This window comes from Carassius carassius, chromosome 33 (assembly GCF_963082965.1).
Source record: "Carassius carassius chromosome 33, fCarCar2.1, whole genome shotgun sequence".
In the NCBI taxonomy this organism is placed as follows: domain Eukaryota; kingdom Metazoa; phylum Chordata; class Actinopteri; order Cypriniformes; family Cyprinidae; genus Carassius; species Carassius carassius.
In genome coordinates, this window is record NC_081787.1 from 19530666 (window position 1) to 19557308 (window position 26643).

The window sequence follows — 26643 nt, forward strand, 5'->3', positions numbered from 1 at the left end:
CTGGTTCATTTTAAGTCACACTGTGTGTGAGTGCATGGCAAGTCAAGTGTACTGCATTGTGGGATGCAGTATTCTATGCAGTGTGCTCTGGTTAATATCCTGCACATTTTAACAAATGTAGTGGACAACTGGGCTTTCTATGCCAACCATAAATTTGCATACTGTGCACATTATACATACTATGTACTGCAGCAGTCAAAAGACAACTTTTCTTTTTCCTGTCTTTCTTCAGTCATAATGAAAATCTATTAGTTGGTCTTTTCCATTTACCTCTCTCTCTTTCAGGTGATTTCTGTGTCTCAGGCCCGTTTGGCTTATGTGACCCAGATGGCGGAGCTGATTTCATACAGCGGGAGAAGCTACAACGCCACCATGCTGGTGAGAGAGTTGTGTCCATCTGGCACATTCATCACAAATAACAAATGAAATCTGCAGGGCACAGATATGTTCCGTTTATTTCCCTCTCTTGTCTGCCGGCAACCATTATTTTTTTTGTTTCTGCTTTTGTAGATAATGTTATGCTGGATTAAATCTTGTCAAGCATTCTCCTATTTTTAAGGATGTGAATTTAAGCATGTTATGGAAGATGGCTGTTCTAGGGCGCAAGAGATTTGGATACATTAGCAGCATCTCTTGCAATGACATAAAAATAAACCTGATTCATTAATAAGGACTGACTCATAAGATTCACACTGGACCATTATAATGATCCTCACTTGATATTATTTATATATTATTGTATTTCCTTAGTAAGACTGAGTCAGACTGGAGTAAATGTGTGTGTTACAGTTGCAGGACAGGGAGTCGTTGGTGACTTTGCTGGTGGGAGCGAGATATGGGATCAGCCAAATACTAAACCACCAGCTCAACATGATCTCCACCATCATAGACTTCCACTACGTCACCCGAATAGAGGTGCTCTCAGAGTCCGACAGAATCAGCATGCTCAAGATTTACCTGCAGGACATCCAGGTGTGTACACGTCTACCAACAGATTAAAATAAACTAGTTAAAATACTGAAACTACCTTCGTGGATAAACACCCAGGCACAGAAATATGTTTTTCCTCTCTCTCTTCTTCTCTCTCTTTTTATCTAACCATCTTTTTATCCTGCAACTTCCAGCCTATAGCCTTGCTGATGGAATCTGTAGCAGCTAAAGATCTGGCCTGCCTCCTGGCTGGATACTGCAAACTGCTGGTGGACCCCAATATCAATGTGTTCCGCTGGGGACCTAGACCAAAAATGCGACGCATTCCGGCAGAAGAAGGTTTTAAATTAAGGAAGCTTGTTTCATTAAACATGTGGCACAACTTTTTTCTCCTAATTAGGGCTGGGATAAACTATTATTTTTTAAACGATTAATCTAGCGATTATTTTTTCGATGCATCGATTAATCTAACGATTAATTTTTCCGGGCCGATTCGATTTCGATTATCTCCCCATTAATTGACTACTAACAATTTCTACATGTTGATTTACATATCTGAATGAAAAAAACATGAATTCCTTAACATTGCAATATATGTTTATTGCTCTTAAAATTACAAAATAAAAGACTGACTAAGAATGCATTACTTTGCAATTGTATAGAGCATAGCATTCAATAAAACCTTGAAGCCTTGAAAACACATAGCTTACTGAAACAAGCTTACTGAACACATAGGGCCTAGCTTACTGAAAAAAAGTTCTTCTTTCAGATGAAAATAACAACAACTTGATGTCTAGCATTCAATAAAAAAGTTCACCCAAAATACTTGTTTAGAGCAATTGAAAGAATACAGTAACCAATGTAAACTTTAGGGCTTTAAGCTAATACAGAGAGTGCTTTTCCAAAATAAAAATAAAAAATTTAACAGTGGGAGCCAGCAGCCTGTCATGGAGAAAAAAAAATCTCCGATTGCTCCACGTGAAACTTTGGCGTTCCGCCCTTTTTCTATCGTGTCTAATGATTTTGGTTAATATTCACTAGGGGTGGGGGAAGAGAGAGAGAGAGCGCGCGTGTAGTTTGAAGACTGTGAGTGAAACTGCGCGTGAAACTTTGGTGTTTCGCCCTTTTTCTATCGTGTTTAATGATTTTGATTTTGCACAAGGGAGAGAGAGAGCAAGAAGCGCTTGTGTTGTTTGAAGACCGTGAGTGCGCGCGCAGCCGGGGCTCTCTCTCGTACGCGCCCTGTCACTGTCACTCACCGATCAAATAAGGCTTTGACACCCGCCAAAAAAAAGATCAATGCAGAAAAACCCCTGGATTGGTTATATAACGTTGGACAGAATGTTGATCCGGCCATCGCGTATATTCAGCGCACATAAGGTAAACGTTTTGCAAACGTTTTTTAGAGAAATAAAAACAGGTCGACGAATCGATGCGCATATTTTGCGTCGACGTCATCGATGACCTCGACGCGTTGTCCCAGCCCTACTCCTAATAGAAAAATTATATTTAAACTATTTTTACCAGTTAAAATATTATTTAAGATATCAGTAATACTATTTAAACTGGTTGCAAGGGCAATTTCAGACATCTGCTATCAATATAATTTCATCTATCTTAAATGTCTCTTAGTAATAAAAATAATTTCATGATATCAGAAATTAACATTGTTACTAGTGACAATCAAATTATTGATGTCAAAAATAAAAAAAAATTCAATTCAGTTGCTGATATCAAGAATAGACATTTGCACTAGTAACCATGCAATTACTGATATAAAATATAATAAGGGTTTTACTAGTAAGAGTTGTCTTTCTGATATGTGAAATTTGAATTTCAACTAGTAAGAAATCAATTCTTGATATCAACAATTTTGAATGGCGTTCTATGGTGACAGTTAACTAGTGAAAAAACAATTAAAGGTTTCACGAATTATAGTTTTTACAAAAAATAGCCATTGTTACTAGTAAAAACCCAATTCCAGATATCAAGCATTAGCATTTTAACTAATGGTTAATTGTTGATATCAAGAATTCATACCCCGAGAATGAATAAAAGTCAAAATGGCTTGCCTTAGCCTTGCCAACTAACTGAATTGTATAAGTTAAAATATAAAATTAGCAGCTGATTCAAAATAATAAATACTAGTACATCAATAATACTTAAATAACAATGATCGGATGGCTTGGCAGCCCACAATTTGCTACCCAGCACAATGCAAAAAAAACAACAAAAAAAAAACAAAAACAAGCAATAGACAAAGTGGTTGCAACTTATGAGGACAAAATATTTCATCAGATTCAATCAGTCAAAAAAGTACTGTGGTGGTACCATTTAATCAGTGAAGGTATTAGATAGGGGTGGCACGGTTCAACTTTTTCACGGTGCCGTTTGTTTCACATTTTTAGAGTCACGGTTTTCGGTACAGTTCGGTATGTGCTATGTTTATGGAGAAACTATACTTTCTAATAAAAAAAAGAAGAAGAAGAATATTCTATCCAACTACAAGCAACAGCACAAATAAATACAATAGAGTAAAGATACAAACAACAGTGATTTTCATGTTTTGTTTTTTTTTGTAAGTAGGTCTAGCATTAGTTTTTAGGTACAGAAATTGAATAAAGTAATCAAATTTAAAACAGCATTGCATTGCATTGGACTGTATAAATGAAAGATTATTCTTTATTAAAGTTACAAAAGCTTTTTAATCAAGAGCAGTGAGTGATTTCTTTGTTGTTGCTGTTCGATTAATATAAAGACTGTAACTTTAAGAGAATGCACTTATACAGTAGTCCTACGTTCAGCTGGTTTCTGCTGTAGGATACTTACCAAAACGGGCATTTTGACATAATTTTTGTGTGAATTTGTACATTTAAACACAATACTTCAGGTTCAGAGAGAGCTTATATTTGCGCGCATTCTGAAGCACGGGTTTGCACACTTCGGATGAGCGCACGCACACTGCACGCGCGAGCTCGCGTCCTCTAATGTTTCAACTGTCAAAGCTTAAATGAGTTTAGTTTAAACACAGATATCAACGTGTGCTGTTCAGGTCTCATATGTGCATGCGTGCTATCAGCACCCGGGTGGTGCCGGAATAAATGACTGCTATTATTCCAGCATAAGGCATTTACATTGAACAAGAGTACATGGTTTGTCCAGGGGTTTTTATTTTTTATCGCTGTTATTGTAATGACTGGGAAGCCAGAATGCGCATCCATCAACAGAAACATATATTAGCTAAACCCTGTTTGTTTTACGTGTTATTTATAGCAAACCATATTACAGATGCTTTGTCAGATTTAAATTGAACCATGCCAAACCGTGTGGTGAACCGAACGGTTCGTTTTTTTTCAGCGAACCGTGCCACCCCTAGTATTAGACTATGGTACTTTGAAATATACTGAAAATCATGAACCACTGTTCTACTATGATATTTATTGGTTACATTATATTATACATATTACAATATATTATACGAAATGCTATGTTATGTTTAATGTGTTTGCTATGCCTAGGGTATGTTTCTCGGTGTGGAAGCGATTCAGAAGACAGTTCCGAGGATGACTACGCTATGGAGGGACTGCTGGACACTCAGCTGTCAGAGGACACTATATCCACTCATACAAATGATGGCACGGAGGAAGGAGAGGAAGCTGAGGGGAAAAGTGAAGCAGAGGCAGAAAAGGTCAGAGTGATTGTAACACATCCCTTTTTAGAGGTCGAAGGAGATGAGGCGAGCAAGAGAGAGTCTGTTGAAGATGAGGATTATGCCATGAGAATTGATTCCCTTTTGGAGACAGGTTGGTACTCAGACCCTCGAGTCAACAGCAGCTTCTCCAGTTTGTCTAGTAACTCGCTAAATGCACTGGAGGAGACTATAAAGGCAACCATTGGTGGACTTGGTCATATGGATGTGTCTCTGGAAGAGAAACCCAGTTCTGGTCTTGGCTCTGGTGCATCGAGTCTGGATGTCCACCACCCTTTCCTCCTGGAGGTGCCAGAGCATTTGGATGAGAGGGGCAGTTCAAACAAACTCAGACGACCTTCAGACCTGACCTACAAGGATTACTCAATTTTGCGCTTCTCTGAGCTCTCACAAATGTCTGATAGTTTGCCAAGCCCACCTGCGGCCAGCGATGATGCATTGAGTGAGGAGGATGATGATGATGGAGGAGACAGTGGAAAAGACGGTCGCATTTCCGCCATGTCAGCTTCTACCCCTAACAGCATAAATGCTAAACTAGCAGGAATTAACTTTCAGGCACTCCTCACCAGGATTCACAAACATCCAGCATGTAGACAAGAGGGAAACAGCTTCCCAAAGAAAAAGACAAATGAAGCTAAACAACAGGGACCATCTTCAAAATTAACAGCACAATATGTGCTGATGAGAGCTGTGTGCACAAATGTCCCTGAAAAATCAAAGGACTCCAGATACAGTTGTTCAGAATCTGAGGATGAATTTTTTGATGCCCAAGATCGATTTACCCCTCCCATCACAGAGAAATGCCTCACAGGTCAGTGAACCGTCTATTTTTACCACAAAACATCTGTACATTCCGAAGAACAATGTTCCATGTTCAATACAAGTTAAGTTATATCAACAACATTTATAGCATAAAATCCATTACCCATCGAAACAAGTTTCTCTGTCAACCACCACCCACCCACCCATAGCTTTGCACTTTGAGGGTTTAAAAACAGAAATGTAAAGCTTAGTATTTTTGTAGAAGCTCTTCCTTTAAAATTTGTATTATATCATCTGTAAATTTTGTATTTTTACACAGTCATATTTGTATCATTGTGCATGTCAAAGTAGCAGGGTTTACTTCCTTTAGATGGTCATGACATAAGTTGAAAATATTGTATATAAATTTACTCAAAGTAGGTAAAGCAAAAAGTTTACTTGAATTGTAAGTGCCTTGATTTTTGCTCAAAGGCTACATTTACACTGGCTCAAAAAAATCTTATTTTTCGCTCACATTTTCTTTCTCTCTCGTAAATTTATTTGAATTCATTTCAATAAATATAATCTTGGAGCCACTTTATTTCAATAGAGAATTCTACCTCTAACGAGCTGTAGATAAATTAGCCTAACGAATGAAAATTTACTGTTATTTTGTGTTATTTATCTGTTCAGTCAGATTTTGTGCTGCAAAATATCCATGACAGGCGTCTATGCTGGCAAATAATAATGGCCACTTGACATGAATTATATAAATAAATAGCATGGCAATTCAAAACCAGAGGGACTACAACGTGCATAGTAAAGTGATAACTGCAGACAATCCTTTTGGGCAGGAATTAAACATACAGATATTGGACAGCCTACCAGTCATGTCTAAAGTGAATGTAAACAAGTGGGCCAAAAAATTGGATATGGTCAAAATATTAGATCTGTGCATTAAGACTTGAAATGTAAATGCAGCCAAAAAAAAACAAAACAAAAAAAAACAGAGGAATTAGTCAAAATAGGTTTTTGATGGTGATCCACATTGTTACAAATGTTGTTGATAAATCTTAACATTTATTGAACCAAAATATTCATTTAATGTTCAATATCTATTTTTTATTTTGTTTACTTATGTACATGTCTCTCTTACCTCTTTCTTATTATTTTGCAGAGAAAAGCTCAGATTCTGAGAACAAACATCCTTCTTTTAATGACCTTAAGGTTAGTGTGAACAAGACAAAAGCTTCGGAATCCAGAGACAGCAAAGAGAAGGACAGTGCCACACCAGAGAAACTCGAAGAAAAACCTTCTTTTGCCAATCATTTCACCCCTGCAATCCCTGAGTCTAAACATCCTGAACTGGAGGTCCATCAACCCTCACTGATTGTTCTCCCTAAACCTACACCTGTAGAACCTAAATCTTTATCTGCTAACCACTCCACGGGGCAGAAAGCCCCGCACTGCAATGAAGACATACCTGGCCGAAATCCACACTTATCAACTCAGCTTCTAGAGATGGAGCCAGAGACCATGGAGTTTAAACCAGTCACAGGGCCTGGACCACCAATGTCTTCCTCATTAATCACGGCTGTACGCCAATCTGCCTTTCCCCAACAAACCTTGGTAGACCCAGAGAACGTTCAAAATGGACCCAGGCTACAAAATGGAATATCTGACCAGTTCCCGGCCAGTCTAGAAAAGGAGATTACTCCAAATCATGTGGATCTTGAAGGACTTGACAGTCAAGATACTAAGCCAAATCAGAAAGAGACAATAAACGCCAAAGGAACAACTGAATTTGAGAAAATAACAGTAGACAGCAAGAGTCCTCTACAACAACAGTCATCAGACTCTCTTGAAACCAGAAAATCTGAAAATAAAGTGCCCCTGATGAACACAAAGCCCCCAATACCTCCCAAGCCATCATTCATTGGTTTACAGCCATCCACAAAGGCAGTTAATGCCCAGTCACAAAAACCTGATGAAAAGACAAAAGTTCCCCCCAATGGACTTTCTCTACACCCCTGGTCTCAGAGAAATGGTACCAGTACCTCCCCACACTCTACACTGAGTAAGGGTGTTTCTCTAAGTCATGAGAACCTAAGAACTGAACTAAAGGCTGAAAGCTCTACAGTCAAACCAACAAGTGCTTCAACCACTCCTACCCCATCTCCATCTCCCTTACCTTCTCCTTCAGTTCAGTCTGTAAATATTGTTCTTGAAGATCGAGCTCAAATTGGGACTAATTTTCCCAGCAGAACAGGCTCGTCTGGACGTCTGTCTGCCACAACCTTGCGGGGAAAAATTCAGGATATGCCCTGGTACCTCACCCGTTCCCAAGAGATCTTGGGGACTGTAGCACTCAGCAACACTATTTCATCAACAGGCAATAAAGCAACCATTCCAACAGATGTTAACCATGAATCCAAGAAGGTATCTCCCAAGGCCACTTCAGTGCCATCTTTGATTGACTGGAAAGAGAAAGATGCTGAAGTAGTCATTGTGAAGCTCAAAGATGGACCTGAGGAAGTGACCCCAACTCCCGTGAAAGACACCAACAGGAAACCTCAAACATCATCAAGCCATCCTGACCTGAGGCAGAAATTGTCCACAGAAGCTACTGAGTTGCACAGGCATTTTGAGACCTGCAGGTCCGAACAACCTCAATCACACAAAGGTAACCATTCAGAGATTCGACTTGACAATGATTCTTCTCTATCCTCCGGAAGTCCTTCCCATCATGATGCATGTGGCTGCCATACCGTTTATACCAACTGTTTCAGCGGAGATACAGAGGAAAACTGCAGCTTCGATGATAATCTGACTGTTTATGAGTTCTCCCGTCGAAACCAGATGAGTAAACCACCTCAACCCACCCCGGTTCCTTCCCCTGCAACCCTATCTGGTCCCTCTCCAAATGTTCTGTCCCTACTCAAAGATTCTCCTCGCCCCCTATTCTCGTCCTCAGAACTCAGCCCACTCTTGGTCCCACCCAGACCTCTGGAATCTCTGCCTCTAGATCGTGGACCAATAAATCATCCGCTCCACTTTCTGCAAGGCCACCATTATGCTTCCGGTCAGAAAGGCACAGGGCTTAAAGATGGCTATGCCTGTTTGCAGCGAGATATTGATGAACTTCTTTTGGTTTTGAAGAAAGGACCTTCTGTAGTACACCCTCCAACCCACAAGGGGGAATGCGAAAATGGCAATGTGAATGGGAATTCGCTTTCAGAGACAGAACGATACCTGGTTCAGGCCGAGGCACGGAGATTGGCGTCAGGATGTCAGAGAGCCACACGGGTAGGATGGGCACCTGACGATGCTCTTCTATCCCTTGGTAACAGTTTTGGAGCTCTAGTGCAACTAACCTCAACCTGCATGCGAGTTTCCTGTTCGGACTGTGGAGGGTGTCATGGGGATATTGATGCAGATGAGGCCTTGAGGAAGCTTGAGGAGATTGTGGACCTGTATAAGGAGTTTGTAGGAGCTGTAGAGACGACTAGTGAGGGCGAAGGTGTTAGGCTCTTAGCCAAGCAGTGTACGGTTCTTATTTCAACTGTCTTCTCACTAACACAACTGTTTCGGACACGGACACCAGACATAGACAATGGAAATGTACCTCTGAACTTTTAAATTTTACCTTCCGGCACCCTCTTAAAGGACTGTAGAGTGTGAGCATAGAATTGTACTTAAAGTAGAGATGCCTTTCTGGCACCTAAAAACTGTTTGTGTGCTGGCACACAAGAATAATAGTAAGTGCCATGAACGTACACACACAGTAAGCAAACTAACATGTCAGAACTGTTATGTGTTAACCTGTTTGTATTGCAAAGTCTCCCTATAAATGTAGTGAAATTCTGCATTCAGACATAGCTATTTTCTAACGGTTCTTTAATTCCTGATGTATGTACAGTATGTAGTATGTATTTATTTTTACTTACAGTATATGCGCACCGTGGTTTCTAACCTACTATACCTGCATTTTGTTTATTTGTTGTAGGTTAGGTTTTAGGGGGGTTTTTTGGAGGGGGGGGGGGTATACGTGAATCCCTACCTCTTTCTCTAATAACTGAGATAAACAGTGTTATGAAGCTTCACTTGTTTTCATGTTTAGTTTAGTCATGCTGCTCTTTACAGACTGAAGGAAGAAAGTGAATGGACACTCCACTACCCCTAACAATAGATTCTTGGAGAAACACTAAGAAGCCCAAATACTTATGCAGTAATGTTTCACTGGGCTATCCAAAGGACTTTCATTTTATTTTGCCTATAATACCTTTTTGGCTGTAGAATGAGAGATGATGGCAATAGCAGTGCAGCGGTTTGGTATTTTTCTACCTGTATGCCGGTGTGTCAAGTTTGGCTTTTGATGTTAGGGTTTTTATATTGGCCTGTAAGCTGACTGTTAACCACAGAGATCAGTCCAAAGACATAATAGCACAATTTGGGCATTTACACAACAACAGTGTCATTATATTACTGTAGCACCCTGTAAAACCAATCCCAATGACAGCCAAACCACACAATTTTTCACTCGTTTTTGACTATGCAAGCATCACGATTTGTATCCACATTTTTCCACACATTATACTTTCTTACATTTTATACATCTTAATACATGCATAATTTTCCATTTGTTATGAATCACTAATATTTCACTTTAGAGGACCTCCCTGACAAACCTAGGCCTTATATTTTATCTTGGAAGATCGTTGTGAAAGCTTGTTTGATTGCATCATTATGCAAATACAGTGTAAACAAAAGGTTCAGTTGAAAAAACTTCCACTTTTGTAAGTGGTGAACAGCACCGTATTTAGCATACATTAAATACTTTACCCATTACCATGCAAGTATGTGTATGCAAACTCTTCTGGCGAAACCAGCTCAGTTTCATTGCGTAACACATAATGCAGTACAAATTGCATTGCCTTCTTTGCAATATTGCAGTGGGTGATGTAGCGAGTGTTGGCATAAACTGCCTACTATCGTGGAATACTATCATGGCAGAGGAAAATCTTGCCGACCATATTTAAAGATGGCTACCTGAATAAAAACACGTCTGACATCTGAAGACATCTAAAGCCTCCTTGAGTGCTGAGTTTTTTTTAGAACTGCACAATTGCAATGCATTGTTCAAGCCTTCAGATCTGCATTTCTGCACTTGCATGGAATGTTTCTGGTCTAAGAATGCCGATTTTAGATTTGGCTGTCATATTCACAAATAATATGATTGGGGAGACTATCAAAGACCTACGCTTGGAATTTTGAATACTTAAGCCCTGGTCTTTTAGCCCTTGTGATTCAGTTGCCCTTTGTTCCTGATCTCAGACCAGTATTTTGTCGTAGAAAGGTAAAGGGTAAAAATTCTCACTGGCTGTTTCTAGATTAGGTTTCAAAAGGCAATATGCACCTACAATACATAAACAATTAAGTTGCCCAGATCACATCCCTCCCAATAAACACACACACTGCCAGATTGTGGTTATCAGGTCAGAAAGCTAGTTTGCTTGAAGAGAAATGTCATGAAAAGGAAAGAGACAAATATGTTGTTGTTATTTGTCTTTTCAAAGGAACCATTTTGATATCGAACTATCAGAGAGCAAACTTATTTCTAAATTAAATCTTCCTGTCATATGAAGGTTCTAAGAACGATGAAGACTAAAAGGAACTGCCTGTGCATTTGTACCAAATATGAAGCAAAAAAACAATAAGGGCGATTTGTATTGAGACGTATGCAGATGATTGTGTTTCAAAGTGCAGAAAATAAAATCTTAAATGTGGCTGTATGTGAATATGAAGGCAAATATGTGAATGAAATGAAATGAAAGGGGACAATCGAGAATCTGGTTTGCATTCCCTCTACTGTGTTCATGATAATAAAGGTTTGATTTTGAATGAAAAAAGATGTGGATGTAATGCATTTTTGTGTTGTGTGGCTTTTTCATTTTCTTTCAGACAAATTATAAGTTCTTACATCTTTCTTTTGATTTTGGGTTGAAATATAACCTGGATGTGCTCTTGACATGTTTTGTGAGATTTTGGTGAGTGATTTTATATATTTTTGGGCTTTAATCTTAAAAGCTGTGATTTGTTATTTTACAATGTATCATCTTTTCTAATAGTCTGGCTTCTAGTTTAACACACCTACTAAAACACTAAATTGTTTGTCAGACTGTATTTGAGTTTGCACAAGGAGATTACAGATTAGGCCTGGGATTAAACTCAACCGAAATTTTTACAGTTCAAACAGAGGGAATGATGGGATTGTGCTGAAGCTGTTTACTGGCAGACACGCTCCCTGTAATATGTGCCTTTTCAACAGAGGGAGTGACTAAAATTTAATCTGTAGTAACTCTGAAAGATATTTTTGTTGCCTTTTCTATTTTATTTTAAATGTAATAAAAAACATTTTGCTTTATGTAATTTAACACTCAGTTAGAGGGATAGTTCACCCAAAAATGAAAATTCTGTCATCATTTACTCACCCTAACATCGTTTCAAACCTGTATGAGTTGCTTTCTTATGTTGAACATAGAAGAAGATATTTGAAGATTGCTGGTAATCAAACAGTTGGTGGTTGCCATTGACTTCCATTGTATTTTTTGTCCATATAAAGTCAATGGGGACCATCAACGGTCAGGTTATCAACATTCTTCATAATATCTTCCTTTGTGCTCTCCATAAGCAAGCAAGTCATACATGCTATATGCTAAAGTGTCCCAAGTGGCTCTTGTATGCTGTTATATGGTTGCTGGGGCGTTTTGAGTAGTTTTACTATGGTTTATTTATTTTTAATATCAGTTCACACAGTAGTGTTATCACACTGTCAGAGCAGCCAGAAGGCAAATATCTGAAGTGTTGTGTTTAATAATACAAGACCACTTTTTTGGCAGATGCTCATAGCACAGAGTGTGCTAACTGTTCACCATATAGCTTTATACTTGAAAGGGTCTTTTTGTGTGAATATTAGTGGATGAAATCAAAACATTCAATATGGTGGCCAATTTTGCACTACTCAAATTTACTAAAGATAACATAAAAATCAATTGCATCGCAAATGTTTTTTATTCAAATAAAAGTCCCATCTCCTGCCTCTATTAACCTATAATCATTAGGATATTTTGCAACTTCCCAAACCACACAAATAAAGAATTATTCAATAACAGGTGGCTTGAACCACCAGTCGTGGCCTAATGGTTAGAGAGTCGGACTCCCAGTTGAAAGGTTGTGAGTTCGAGCCTTGGGCCGGCAGGAATTGTGGGTGGGGGGCGTGCATGTACAGTTCTCTCTCCACCTTCAATACCACGACTTAGGTGCCCTTGAGCAAGGCACTGAACCCCAAACTGCTCCCCGGGCGCGGCAGCATAAATGGCTGCCCACTGCTCCGGGTGTGTGTTCACAGTGTGTGTGTGTGCACTTCGGATGGGTTAAAAGCAGAGCATGAATTCTGAGTATGGGTCACCATACTTGGCTGAATGTCATGTCACTTTCACTTTTTCACTTGAACAAAATAATGATTTTGATTAAATGACACTTGTCAATAATTCAAATTTACACAATACAATTTTAATCTTTTGTCATATTATAAGCTCCATAGACAAATAACTATCCTCATGTCAAGTGAATGGTGTTAGCATGTTGCTAAGCTAAGGACAGATAATCTAATAAGCATAATATTTATACCTTATATTTAGGTATACAAAAAAACTAATATTATTATGTAAAAAAAAGATTACACAAAATAAAAGTAATTAGTATGTTTTGATCCCATGCTGACTCTGAAGCATCATAAAAAGGTTCAATAATGACACCCAGAATGCAATAAGTGGAATTGCTTGTTTACTTTCTATCCACAACAATGTGAAATGTCATTCATGTCACAAAACAGTGGTTACATAAAAAAAGCATTTCAAGAAAATGATCAGACATCTTTGAATTCATCAGGCCTTTTACTGATTGGCAAAAACACTAGCATCATGGGCTTGTACAGACGTCTCTCGCTTTTGTGTGGTCCACAAGTCACACCCATTTATTCACGAACCATCAGTCAACCTGCGCGTAACACTAACTATGACACATGGCTTGTAATGCTCCAGTCCAGAGTTTGTGCATCAGGATTTTTAAACAAAACAACAGCAAATAAGTAGAAATGTATGGTCAGTAGTGCAACTCTGTGCATTCTCCATCCGTGTCCCACAGACCCCCAAAAAAGTGAGTAAAAGAGCCACTAAAAACCTGATATGTGGACCGGGACATTTGGTGATACATTTCACAACACTTATAGTAGCCAATAAATATTTGTGGACTTTATATGTAGGGATCAGCACATGGATGGTGTCCAGCCATAATTATACAGATCATTAAGTGCAGATGTTAAAGGAATAGTCCACATAAAAAAAGTCATCATTTACTCACCCTCAAACCTGTATGACTTACTAGGTAGTCAATGGGACCAGAAACAATAAAATATATATTTTTTTATGTTCCACAGAAAAAAGAAAGCTTTAGAATGACATGAGGGTGAATGAACGATGACAGAACTTCATTTTTAAGTGAACTATCCCTTTAAGTGCACATGTTAAGTGCACCAGGGGAGCTGGCAGTGTCCAGAGCTCTTTTAAAGAGCTAAATTTGGCTTGCTTCAGAAAAAAGTGCACTCCGCCATCCACCCCAGTCTTCAGAAAACTTTCAGGAGAAGCTCATAGGTTGCATTGATGATCCCCCACGACAGAAGAGATCGGTGGTAGTTGAGCGTCGCTCCGCGGAAAAGCAGCACGATGCTGCCGCCGCGTTCCCGCCACACTGTCATCAGCACGCGATGGCAAGGAACGAATTTACCCCCGACTTGAGCCTGAGCTCGACATTTGACCACGTTTACAGGGTAGAACATGATACTCAGCGCTGCCCCCAGCAGCCCGCCGCACACAAAGTCATTGGCCATGTGACCCATATGGGATCGGGCATCAGGGAGCTGCTGCTTAATTGGCCCACGCAAGCCGAAGAACAGAATGTTACTAGGTCCATTTCGCAACAAGACTGGTACCAGTCCACGGTAGCACTCCCTCACACCGTGGTCCCGCAGGAGAGTCTGGAAGGTGTGGCCGGTGTTATAGAAACGCCCGTTGTGCCTGTGATCCTGAAGCAGTGTTTGCACCCTTTCGAACGGCGTAAGGGCAGCCTCAGCCGTCCCGGCCAGCGCGGCAGCGACACTCCGCGTAACAAGCTCAGGTGCACCACTTCCATGAGCATGATGCAAAAGCAACCGGGAAAAATCCTCATACAGGCCGAACATGATGGCCACAGTGGTGGTTTTCTGCAGAAGTGGAGGCAGGAGCCCTCGGTAGAGATGTCTCAACCCTTCCTTCTGCAACTGACGGACGGCTTCGGTCACTCGGACCCCATGAAGCTGCTGCCGGAACAACACTTTCTGAACAGGAAAGGTCACGATGATGTTGGTGAATGCCGCAAGCGAGCCGCACACATAGTGCTTTCCCCGAGCACCCAGATTGGCCCCTATTAGCGTGTGGCCATCTTTACCCAACTTGCCCTGCGGTTGCTGGGCCGAATCTGGGTCCATAGTAGTAACCACCCCCATAGGGAACTAAGCACTGGACTGATCAGCAGAAGCACCCAGGTAAACACCCATCAACAGCATTTCAAACTGTAAGAAAGAGAAAATAAAGCATAAGAACAGACAAACCTTTCTTGATAAGTTTTATGAGTTGATCAAATCCAAACGTGTTTTATTGGCCAATGGTTTCAGACAAGAGTCTAATCTTTTGAAACCATTTTGCGTCATTATCTGCCGAGATAAGAAACGTTGCCTAACCACACATCAAATGACCCAAAGAGAGGGCAGGAGGACATCAGGCTACTGAACCATACCAACCTAAAACCTAACCTATATATATATATATATATATATATATATATTAACCAAAGTTATTAACTTACCCTCATGTCTATCCAGATCTATGTGACTTAATGTAGAACACAAAGAAAGATGTTTCGAATACTGTTCACACTGATCTTGTCTATTCAATACGAGCATTTTATTTAACATGGCCACAAAATATGTTGTGCAAACGTTCATGTTAATGATACCAAATGCATCATAATTGCTCACGTTTAAAAATCCAGCAAAAAAAGTCAGATTTGGGATTTTACTAAACATCTCCTGCTGTTTTCCAGGAAGAAAGAAAGTCACATGGATCTGAAACAACACGAGGGTGAATAATAACAGCAAAGACTCCTGAACACAGTTTAAGAGCCATGAGAATTAATGCATAGTAATCCAGTAGCAGAGTGAATGTACCTACAACCAATGTCCAAGACCTCTCCAAAAATAAAACGCCACGTGTGGTGGTCGGGGAAGACACTATAGGGACTTCTGAAGGTCATATAGAAATATGAAGGTCATGAAATAATCTGCTGCCATCGTAACAAGCCAGATTCATGAGACTCAAACTCTTCAATATCACATATCAGACTGAAACACTGCATGGTCATGACCCAACAGTGATTGCCAGCTGGACAGGCGCCCCAACTTCACAACTCCTTAAACACTTGCAGATGTAACTTTTAAGAACGACGCACCACTTATAAAGGACTTCAAGCATACAGTATGTGGCTGAAATGCTGGGATCAGCAGTGAAATGTCCTTGATATGATCTGACTTCATGTAAATCATCTCTTTCCAGAGTATGTGGAAGCCAGATCCACCTGAATACTTACAAATGGCATTTGCATCTATGCTACATACAGATTGTTTCAAATCTGGTGTCAGATGTGCAGATGACAGTTTCTTTTACATTAAAATTCCCTTATTTATCGATACATGTGCAGGACACAGCTAACCTAGCAGGCTACTGTTAGCACTACAGTGCCAAAAACAGTGAACAGCCAAAAACATACACCAGTATCACCAATATAGAAGGACAAACTCCTGTGGCACCAATATAAAAGGAAATATATAAAATATACGTAATATTTACTCTGTATAAACTACGTTACGTTGCTCTTTTCGACTTACAGCATGTCCTCTGAGTGTAACAAGTGTCAATAACTTTCAGATATCACTTAGATAATCGTTAATTAACTTACCTGTGTGTTATGATTTAAATGCGTTTCATGCACTGATCTATAATAGAGAACATGTATAGATCAGTGGTTTCGTGTCACTTATTAGCGCACCAAGAACACGCACCTACTCGAAGCTAATGCTAATAACGGTCATGTGACAGCACAAGTTCAGATGTTTGCACCGCAAATTCATTTACTAAAAGAATTTATGTTTGTGATTATAGAAATCTGAGAAGTCCGTAGCGCTAAATCTGTGTAGTTGACTACCTTCTGGTTGTGGTCCGGGGGAAAGTGACGGCAGGGTCAGTGAGGGGGTGTAGCAGTCGATTCTGTTCCCCTCGGAATGTCTGTTCCCCTTTACGCAAACATATTACAATTCTTGCGTAGTTGCCGAGTTACTATACGTACGATCAGAACTAGCGTGCGCAAGAACCACGACTGGATGTACGGCAAGTCAAATGGTTCAAAATACCGTCCTAAATCCTAAACTTGAAAATAGTTTTAAGACGAGAGGTTTTTCAACTTGAAATTAATTTCCTTTTTTTTCAATCAGATTTATTACTGATTACAATGTGATGCTTGATGCTTTTGCTATTCTGTTTTATACTGTCGTATACCTATTAATTTATGCTCATTTATTTTTACTTTTTTATTATATGCCTTGCTGTTGTTGTATTTATGTATGCACTTAAAGCTTAAAAAATATTTGTGTGTGGTGTGTGCAAAACATACATTAGAATAAGTATACGATGAACCATAAATGTTGTGTATAAATCAGAACCCATGAAAAAAAAATCCCCTTTATTCAATAAACTATAAACCTGGTTAACAGACTCTGTGCCTTGGTCAGAAAGAATGATCTTTGTTGCCCCAAACCTGTGAAATAAAGTAATGCAGTACACAAACTGCTTCATATTTAGCCATAATAGCATGGGCTATTTTGTGTAATGGTCAATAAATTCACTCATTTACATTGTTGGTCCTTGTGTCTTTCCCCACTAAATTCAAGCTGTTAACATAATCAGTTTATGTCTCACAGCAATGTTGAAAAGGAAAATGCTTAGTAGTAGGGCTGCACGATGTGTCGTTTAAGCATCGATATCGCGATGTACGAATCCACGATAGTCACATCGCAGGATGTGCGATGTAGGCTGTCGTAGTTGATCTGTTATTCATTAATTGTACGGGCCAGCTGCTCCCCGGCCCTTGACGAATGTGATTCGCAGATTAATTGCACAGCTTAACCATCATAGAGTGAAAGTTTTTTCATTGACAGGACTGAAAAACACATGCAAGTTTAACAGGGCAGAGAGAGAGAGCGCGCGAGAGAGACAGAGAGAGCGTGCGCGAGAGAGACAGAGAGAGACAGAGAGCGTGCGCGAGAGAGACAGAGAGTGCGCGAGAGAGAGACAGAGAGCGTGCGCGAGAGAGACAGAGAGAGACAGAGAGCGCGCGCGAGAGAGACAGAGAGAGACAGAGAGAGAGCGCGCGAGAGAGACAGAAAGAGAGAGAGCGCGCGCGCGCGAGAGAGAGAGAGACAGAGAGCGAGCGTGCGTGAGAGAGACAGAGAGAGAGCGAGCCGTCTTCAAACAACATGAGCGCTGTCTTGCTCTCTCTCCCTCCCGCATATTAATCAATTGACACGATGGTGTCGATGTTTAAATCATTTAAAATGAGAATGTAAGTGTGCTCACCCCATTTTTGTTTGTAAGAAAAAATATCGCAATATATATCGCAGAAAAATAAAATATCGCAATGTCATTTTTTCCCAATATCGTGCAGCCCTACTTACTAGTCTTTTTAACCATTTATCAACCATTCCAGGCCAGTAGAATAGCTGAAATGGCAAGCTTGCTTTTTTCTAATTCTAAAATAAAAGTTGGCTGGCCTCTTTTTGTCCAGCAACCACTTTTCTTCTAAACTTTTTTTGAGAAGATCTGATCAAGTTTGCCATCTATTGAAATAGCTTTATTGTTAAAATCTAAACAAATAACCTGCAATGAAGTTCTAAAGGCCCAATTGAAACTGAAATTAGAAAACAGGTCATTGTCAATGTGCTAGTTGCTTTAAGTCAGTTAAGTATAGTGTCTTGACAAGAACTGACTTTTTGTTTTGGTGTATCACTATACCTCACTTTGCTATGAGAAAACGTTATCACTTAAAGTACTTTGGTTACCATCAACTTGGAAACTGGAGGAACATCTGCAAATGAAATATTTCTGCTCTTTTTTTAAGACAAATGGATAAACACCTTGAGTTTTATAATTTAAAATTTTCCTCATATAGTTTTGGCCTATATGAGGAACTATATTCCAGCACTGTATCATTAAGAAGGTAAACAGATTAATCAAATAGAATATTAGTTCAAATGTATTGTTGCTCTATATGGAAACAGAAATACCCTGAGTTTGGACGTCAGCACGGACAGATTACACTAATTTGCAATGGAAAAATTAAACTGCAAAAATTCGGACATAAGACAAAAATAAAGGAACAATTGCAAGATGAATAAAAAACAATAGAACATAAACGGGAGTGTGAGAATCATTTTACTATGTTGCAGTATAGCAAGAGATTTGTCCCTTTTTTCTTTCCTTACATCCAGGTGTGTTTGGTGTATTTGCATGCGGAATTTAGGCTACTTTTGGGAAATGTTTGATTAACTATTTGGTTGGGTTTATTACACGGACCTGGCAACCCGAGGGGAAACTGGAATTCCAGAGGGGAACCGAATCGACTGCTACACCGGCGCCGACTCCGAGCTTCTTCGGTTTCCAGTGTTTCCACTCCAGACTCAAACAGTGAGAGACCGGAAGTGGTTACGAAAATATCTTCTAGTGTTTCACAGAGCCATCCATTCGCACGGCGGTTGTAGGTGGAACTAGAGAGAAAATAACTAGAAGGGTCATTGTAGTAAATTGCCACTAGAGGGCAACAGATACCATAATACACAACATGAGAAAGGGTTTATTTAAATTAAATTAATTAATTTTGCTTATACATAATTTAGCAAAATTGTGCATAAAACAAACAGAACATCTTTGTTTACAATGCCAATTAGTTGTAATAAAACAAGTACATTTAAAAATGGATTGATAATGAATTTAAATAAATATAATCATATGTTACCTGCTCCAGAACAGCAGAGGGCAGTCGGGAAGGAAATGACGTGTTGGTCCGCCCTGTGTGCTTTTCACGAAACAGGGAAGGAATCTTTCTTATACGATTGAAGGGGTAATTTAAATAGTATATTTTACTTTATTTAAAACATAATGTGTGAAATATTAATAACTTTTCTTAATTTCCGTTTTAATGTGTTGTATATACAAATTAATTGTAAAATTTTCTTTCTACTTGTTTCTACTAAACAAACTGTACACCATGAGATTGTTCTTTGTCCCCCGTTTCTGAAATGGTACCGTCACAATATAAGCGTTCAAACATTCGCGGTAAAAAAAAAAATATATACATATAATATACCAGTATTCGCTGTCAGACCGTCAGAGATTTTGTTTCTGTCATTGTTTTTGTTTATACATATTGTTAGTGAGTATTGTATCTATCATTGTATTTAATAAATGAATGCGAAGATGAGTAGGATGGCGAAAACACTGAAAGCTGTTCAGCGGGATATGCAGGTGAATGTTTTAATCCTCATTTACTTACGCTGTTTTTGAAAAGTAATTCCTGAGCATAATATTAATATTAACTTCAACAGTTTTATATGAGATACAAAATACATACATATATATATATATATATATATATAATAATAATTTTTTATGAGACAAAATATAGTGTCTGATATTGCAAATACTCATATGACATAAGAAGTTTTATACATGTAAGTTATCATATTATACCTATTATCTGTATTTATTTATTTTTTACTTATTGTGTCTTATTTTGTATTATTATAATATTAATACCGCCAATGTTAATGTTATGTAATAACAAACTTTCTCTTTTTATTGTTGTTGTTTAGTATATAATAGAATATTTAATGTAACTTATTAATATGACATATGGATATATATATATATATATATATATATATATATATATATATATATATATATATATATATATATATACATAAAATACCTTATTAATAGGACATATAAATAATACTTGTATACATGTGGGTAGGTAATGAACAGGCAGTAAAAAAATTTTTTTTGTTTTTTTGTAAAATACCACTTTTGAAGAAGAAATACATATATTTATGTAGTGTGAAGTCTGAAGTTTGAGAAAATATAAGGGATCACTATCTTTGTGAATTCCTTTTTTTATTATTATTATTATTATTATTATTACATTTTTACTTAACCATACCAGAAATGTGTCCTACGGTGTGACAGCAAAATTTAGAAAAAACCAAAAAAACTCTTTAATAATAGCATGAGAGCGATTTATCTTTATATTTAGACACATACTTCCATATAGTGTTATTTATTTGATTTGAAAATATAAAAACACCCTACTTTGCCCCATGACTTGTATAATGAATGATACATTTATGGCCAATTTGTTGTGATTGTTAAATAAATGAAGCACAAAAAAAAATGTTTGACAAAGCCCTAAAAAAAGACAATCAATAATCAAAGCCCTAAACCTGAAAATAAGCAGCATAATTATTTTTAGACAAGTAATTTTTAATAATTGTGACAGCATTTTAATGTGTATTTATCTATTTACCTTTTTTAGAATTTGAAAGATTCTAGATGGTGAAGGATTTCTCTGTAGTCTTTGAAAACCAAAAAAGTAGTTCTTGAAAAGTCCTTGAAAGTATCTGTATGAACTCTGATACATGCAAAAATATGCACTTAGAGTTTGGACACAATTGGAAGAATTTGTTGCTAATTAATTTCCGTCTTTTCTTAGAGTGCAAAACCTCCAGCGGTGGAGTCTCCACAGACACTGGACATTTCATCCATTGAGAAAACCAGTGTCTTTCATGGAGATCAGTATTCTCCTCATGGTATGACAACCCTGTAATAATAAGCATACTTTAGTTTGGTGGGTTTATAATTAGTTTATAATGTTGTTATATTGATGGCATATCAAAAAGCAAGTGGTCATCACTCTCTTAAAACAAAGTCGGAAAGTAATATAAAGTAATATCAAAAGTGACTTAATGCAGTTCTTGCTGTCTTTTGCAGGGAACCCCCTTCACAGCACAGCTTTGGAAGAAGATCTCAGTCCTGGACCAGAACAGAACCAGAAGTCTGCTCCAGAGAAGTCGGGTCGACCGCGAGCTGGGAAGCCTGTTCTTAGTGTAACAGACACTGATAAGACAGCAGTTACTCAGGCTAAGAAAATAGGCAAAGCTGTTTCTGAGGCACTGAATAAGAAAGCTTCATCCAAAGAGAACCAGGAACCACCAACAAATAAAAGAGCAAAATCAGTAGTAAGGTAGAGTGTGGTCCTGTGAGATCAAAGGAGTTTAAAGACGTTTCGTAAAGCTTAATGTAAAAGCTTTCTGTGTATTTACAGAAAAGTTAAAGGCAGACCTTTGCCAGCAATATCAGAAGGCAGAGATAATCCAGGAAAGAAAAGAAGATCAATCCCCACAAGCTACACAGCCAAGGTGAGAGTTCAAAGGAACAGTTCACCCCAAAAAAAAGTTTGCTTTAAATGTACTCACCCTCAGGCTATCCAAGATGTAGATGAGTTTGTATCTTCATAAGAACAGATTTGGAAATATTTAGCATTTTGGAAGTCGTGGCCTAGTGATTAGAGAGTTTGACTCCTAACCCTAGGGTTGTTGGTTCGAGTCTCGGGCTGGCAATACCACGACTGAGGTGCCCTTGAACAAGGCAACAAACCCCCAACTGCTCCCCGGGCGCCGCAGCATAAATGGCTGCCCACTGCTCCGGGTGTGTGTTCACTGCTCTGTGTGTGTGCACTTTGGATGGGTTAAATGCAGAGCACCAATTCTGAGTATGGGTCACCATACTTGGCTGTATGTCAGGTCACTTTTATCAGTTGCTCAGCAATGGATGCTCTGCAGTGAATGGGTGCCATCAGAATGAGAGTCCAAACAGCAGATAAAAACATTACAATAATCCACAAGCAATCCACAGAGTTCCAGTCCATCAGTTATTGTCTTGTGAAAAGATGTGTGTTTGTAAGAAACTTCCTCCAACCCCTGTTTTCCTCTCACATCAAAATACACATATTTTTAACTGTTTTGGACTGTTTTCACTTATAAACTTTGAATATTTATCTACATATTTCTATCCTTATTCAGACAAGACCACTTTTTCACTGGAGAAAGCAATATTATGGATAGAAGACTCATATTTTAGCCAGAAGCAACTTTTTGAAGTTAATACGTCTTGATGGATTTATTTCTTACAAACACATGATTACACATGTTAATTAATGGACCGGAGTTGTATGGATTACATGTGCTAAATTTCTCCAGATCTGTTCAGATGAAGAAACAAACTCATGACCTTGGATAACCTGAAGAAGGATACATTTTCAGCAAATTATAATTTTTTGGGTGAACTATTCCTTTTAATGTCTTGATTTTCAACATCGTCTGCATGTTTTCCTGACATCTGCTAAAATCTTTTTAGCTGTCTATACTTTTTGAACTGTTGTGAATTCATGGCAGAAATGTAATGTATTTGTAATATTTGTGTGTGTATGTATGTGTGTCTGTATATATATGTGTATATATATATATATATGTATGTATATATATATATATATATATATATATATATATATATATATATATATATATAAAATATTATTATATTAGTATTATTATTATTTCTCATTTTTCCAGGAAGCAGTCGAAGGTCAGGGGTCAACTAAAGAAACATCTTCGAGCCCAGGAGTGGCTCAGAGACAGCAGAGGTCACCTCCATCCTCAGAGGAGCTGACAGACGAGGATGAAAGTTTTGTATGTCTCATATCTTCATGTATCAGTATGATACTTGAAATATGGCCCTTTAATTCAGTTTTTCCTTTTCAGCACCCAAGCAAAGAAAAGTCTATACGTGGAAAGAGGAGATCATCCAGTCAACGGCAGAGTGGCCACAAACAGAAAAGGAAATCTTCATCTTCCACTGGTACTAAACAAGACAGCTGTAGTTGTTTGTTGTCTTAAATGTGTGCTGTTATTAATTTATATGCATCACATGCTTTAATTGTGTGCAGTGAAGCTTGTCTTGGATCTGGCAGCTTTTTTTCCCATTAATTTTCTTTAAATGCATATAAAAAAATAGGTTGCATAAATCAACCGAACAGCACAAAGGTGAATCCTAGAATTGCAAAACTTTTGATTTAAAAATCATTTAGGAATGCATGATCTGATAAAATGTTTACTTTGAATTTAATGTAAATTCTGTTGAATTAAAAAAATGTCCAAATGCATAAATGTAAATTGTCTTTCTCCAGAAAGAGCTGGCCCCTCTAAAAAAGCCAGGGATTTGAGAAGTCCAACTGATCTTGACGTGGTGCTCGGTAGTTTTCAGGAGTTTGTCACTCAGTACAAGTAAGTGTGAATTGCGCTATTTAATCCAGTGTCTTAATAATTAACAGAAGTCAAGTGCTTAAATATTTGTCTGGTTTCTGCAGGCAGACCATAAACTCTGACGCAGTCAAACGCTCCATTGATGCCGTCAGTCGCTCATTTGAGGAGCAGCTCTCAGAGATAGTGAGAATGTTTTTCAGATCTTTTCACATAAAATAAATGTTGCTGATGTCATAATTCTAAAAATGTGTAATTTATTCATAGATCACAGCAACAAAGGAACTCAAGAATGTGAAAAGAGAAAATAACAAGGTGATTCTCCGTTGCATGACTCATCTGGGGAATATACACTGACTACACATCAAAAGTTTAGAGGAATTTTAAATGTTGAGATGAACTGCAGTAAAAATAGATAATATCCTGAAATATTAAAATGTAAATGCATATTAGAATAGTTTCTGAAGGATCATGTTGGAGTAATGATGCTGTCAATTCAGCTTTGCATCACAGGAATAAATAAAAATGCATTCAAATAGAACATTTATTTTACATTTTAAGAATTTTCACAATAGTTTTTTGATTGGGAATTATTTGCATAGCAGTGTTGCTTTGCAGACGTTAACTGTATGGTTCTCTCTTTCAGATCAATAGCACTATTAATAAGAAGAGGACCAGACTTGTGGAAGCCAATAACGAGCTCATTAAGTAAGCACTGACAAGTAAATATAATTGATGTTACATTTGAGGTCTGCTGTTCTATCATGGAAAACTGGATTTTCCTTGCTCTTTCATAATATTGTATAAAATTCATAGTAATGGATTTAAACTGTAAAACTGAAAATAATTTCTGGTTTCAGGGGAAAGACAAAGCTAAGGAACCTTCAGAAAGATCACGATGAGATTGAACAGAGACTCAAAGCTCTGAGAGAAGGATCCTCTTTGCTCACCAACCTGCAGGAGCTCAACAGGAAGTACCTGAAGCACCATAAAGCTCATCCAGATGAGGTGGAAACGGTGAGGAAGTCTGCAGCTAGTTGGTTTGGTGTTGAGCTTTCATTATTATTGAGTTCTGTGCATAAACATGCTTTACAAGCAAACCATCTTGTCATATTGTATGGGGTTTATTGTTCTTTGGTTCATTTCTCATTTAATTTCCGTCTTTTGTCTGACAGTATGGCCCATCCTGTATGCCTGCCATGTTGATGGAAGCCAGGTGCATCATGGGAACAGAGCACCAGCTAAAGACTGTCAATGACCATCTACAGCAGGTCTTGGATGAAACAGAAAATGAATAACTAACACACACTGTGCAGCTCAACAAATAAACCATTTTAATGTCATGGTACACTTTGTCACTATGTTTATTAGTTTTAAGAATTTATGCTAATTGAACTATTGTTATATACTTTAAACTTGAGCTATTTTATTATCTCTTATACTGCTATTTAAAATCTTCTGAAAATATTTTTGACATCACACTCCAAAAAAAGTCTTTTCACAAAAGAGCCTCTATTACATGCTTCAAGAATACTTCCTTTTATTATTATATGTCATGTATTAGTATTTAAGGTAAAGTTTAAACTGGTGCTTAGTCATTGATACCCTTTGTCCTACATTGTCCTGTCTGAGCTTGTGTGATAAGAGGATCATATAGACACTGTGCTTTAGGCTAGAAATGTTCTCAGTGGTGTTTCAGGGGCAGGTTTTGTGTGAAAGTGCACATTTTGAGTGAATGAACATGCAAAAATCTGGATAGATGCTTTAGCAGTCGCATTTATTCATTTAGCAGTAACTTTACAATTAAGGAATCAAGATATATTTTAAATCAATTTTAATGTGTAAATATGAGAGAGTAGAAATTAGGATTTTCTTTCATGCCTTTCACCTCTGACTCTGTATTAAAAGGTAATGTTAAAATTATATATGTTTTATATACTTAAAAATGTATATAAACAGGTCTGCATCAAGCATAAAGGGCTGTAATGTTTGCACACCTTGTTAACTGATGTATGTGGGGTGTGCATGTTTCACGTCAATCCAAGTTCCTTGAGAATGCAGAACAGCTGCCATGTCATTGCTGACACTTGATCTGAAGGCTGTGAATGGGTGTGCAGATCAGTTTGATTGTGCAAAGCTAGTATAATATTTCTAACTGTGCTGAAAAAAAACCTGTACTTGTTTTAGGGCTTGTACAATGGGACAATCTAGTCACCTCAACCATTTGTGACCCTTGACCACAAAACCAGTCTGAAGTTGTTGGGGTATATTTTTAGCAATAGCCAAAAAAAAATATTGTATGGGTCAAAATTATAATTTTTTCTTTTATTCTTTATTATCGATTTTATTCTTTTATTTTACTGGTTTTGTGGTCCAGGGTCACTACTGAAAGGCACTACTGTCTCAACAAATTGCAAGTTTAATACATTTCCAAATGACTATCTTTTTTTTTTTTTTAACCAAATACAGAACGAAGAACATCAGTTTACATAGTGCAATGTGCCTATGAAACCCATTCCTCTGAGTCTGGTGTTTATTATAGAGTTCAGCAGTCAGGTTTTGGAAAGTAAAAATTCTGTAACTGGCTTTTTAAATGGTATTTTGCATTTAGTTAAAGCCTTATTTTTAAAACAAATGTGTAATGAAAAAACTACATTACCCATGATTCTGTACACAAAATTTAATC

General features: G+C 37.9%; 3 protein-coding genes across 3 annotated transcripts in view; 2 read left to right on the plus strand and 1 right to left on the minus strand.

The window, feature by feature from the left end:
• The window catches only part of LOC132113922 (FERM and PDZ domain-containing protein 4-like), a 45885-nt gene extending 35884 nt beyond the window's left edge, over positions 1 to 10001 (plus strand). Inside the window, exons 13-17 of the mRNA XM_059521980.1 lie at positions 286 to 378; positions 790 to 972; positions 1125 to 1269; positions 4449 to 5450; positions 6558 to 10001. Coding sequence (XP_059377963.1) covers positions 286 to 378; positions 790 to 972; positions 1125 to 1269; positions 4449 to 5450; positions 6558 to 9019 — 3885 coding nt within the window. The 3' untranslated portion in view covers positions 9020 to 10001. The remainder of the gene's footprint in view (positions 1 to 285; positions 379 to 789; positions 973 to 1124; positions 1270 to 4448; positions 5451 to 6557) is intronic.
• A 3207-nt stretch (positions 10002 to 13208) lies between these two features.
• Positions 13209 to 15083, minus strand: LOC132113923 (mitochondrial nicotinamide adenine dinucleotide transporter SLC25A51-like). The gene has a single exon (XM_059521981.1). The coding sequence runs from the start codon at positions 14979 to 14981 to the stop codon at positions 14064 to 14066; it is 918 nt and encodes a 305-aa protein (XP_059377964.1). The 5' UTR covers positions 14982 to 15083; the 3' UTR covers positions 13209 to 14063.
• Positions 15084 to 19945: 4862 nt separating this feature from the next.
• LOC132114302 (centromere protein U-like) lies at positions 19946 to 25305 on the plus strand. Its single transcript, XM_059522413.1, has 12 exons — positions 19946 to 20106; positions 21353 to 21449; positions 21631 to 21883; positions 21965 to 22058; positions 23271 to 23387; positions 23460 to 23556; positions 23885 to 23981; positions 24065 to 24143; positions 24225 to 24272; positions 24604 to 24665; positions 24818 to 24974; positions 25133 to 25305. The coding sequence occupies exons 1-12, from the start codon at positions 20047 to 20049 to the stop codon at positions 25253 to 25255; spliced, it is 1284 nt and encodes a 427-aa protein (XP_059378396.1). The 5' UTR covers positions 19946 to 20046; the 3' UTR covers positions 25256 to 25305.
• The last annotated feature ends 1338 nt before the right edge of the window (positions 25306 to 26643 follow it).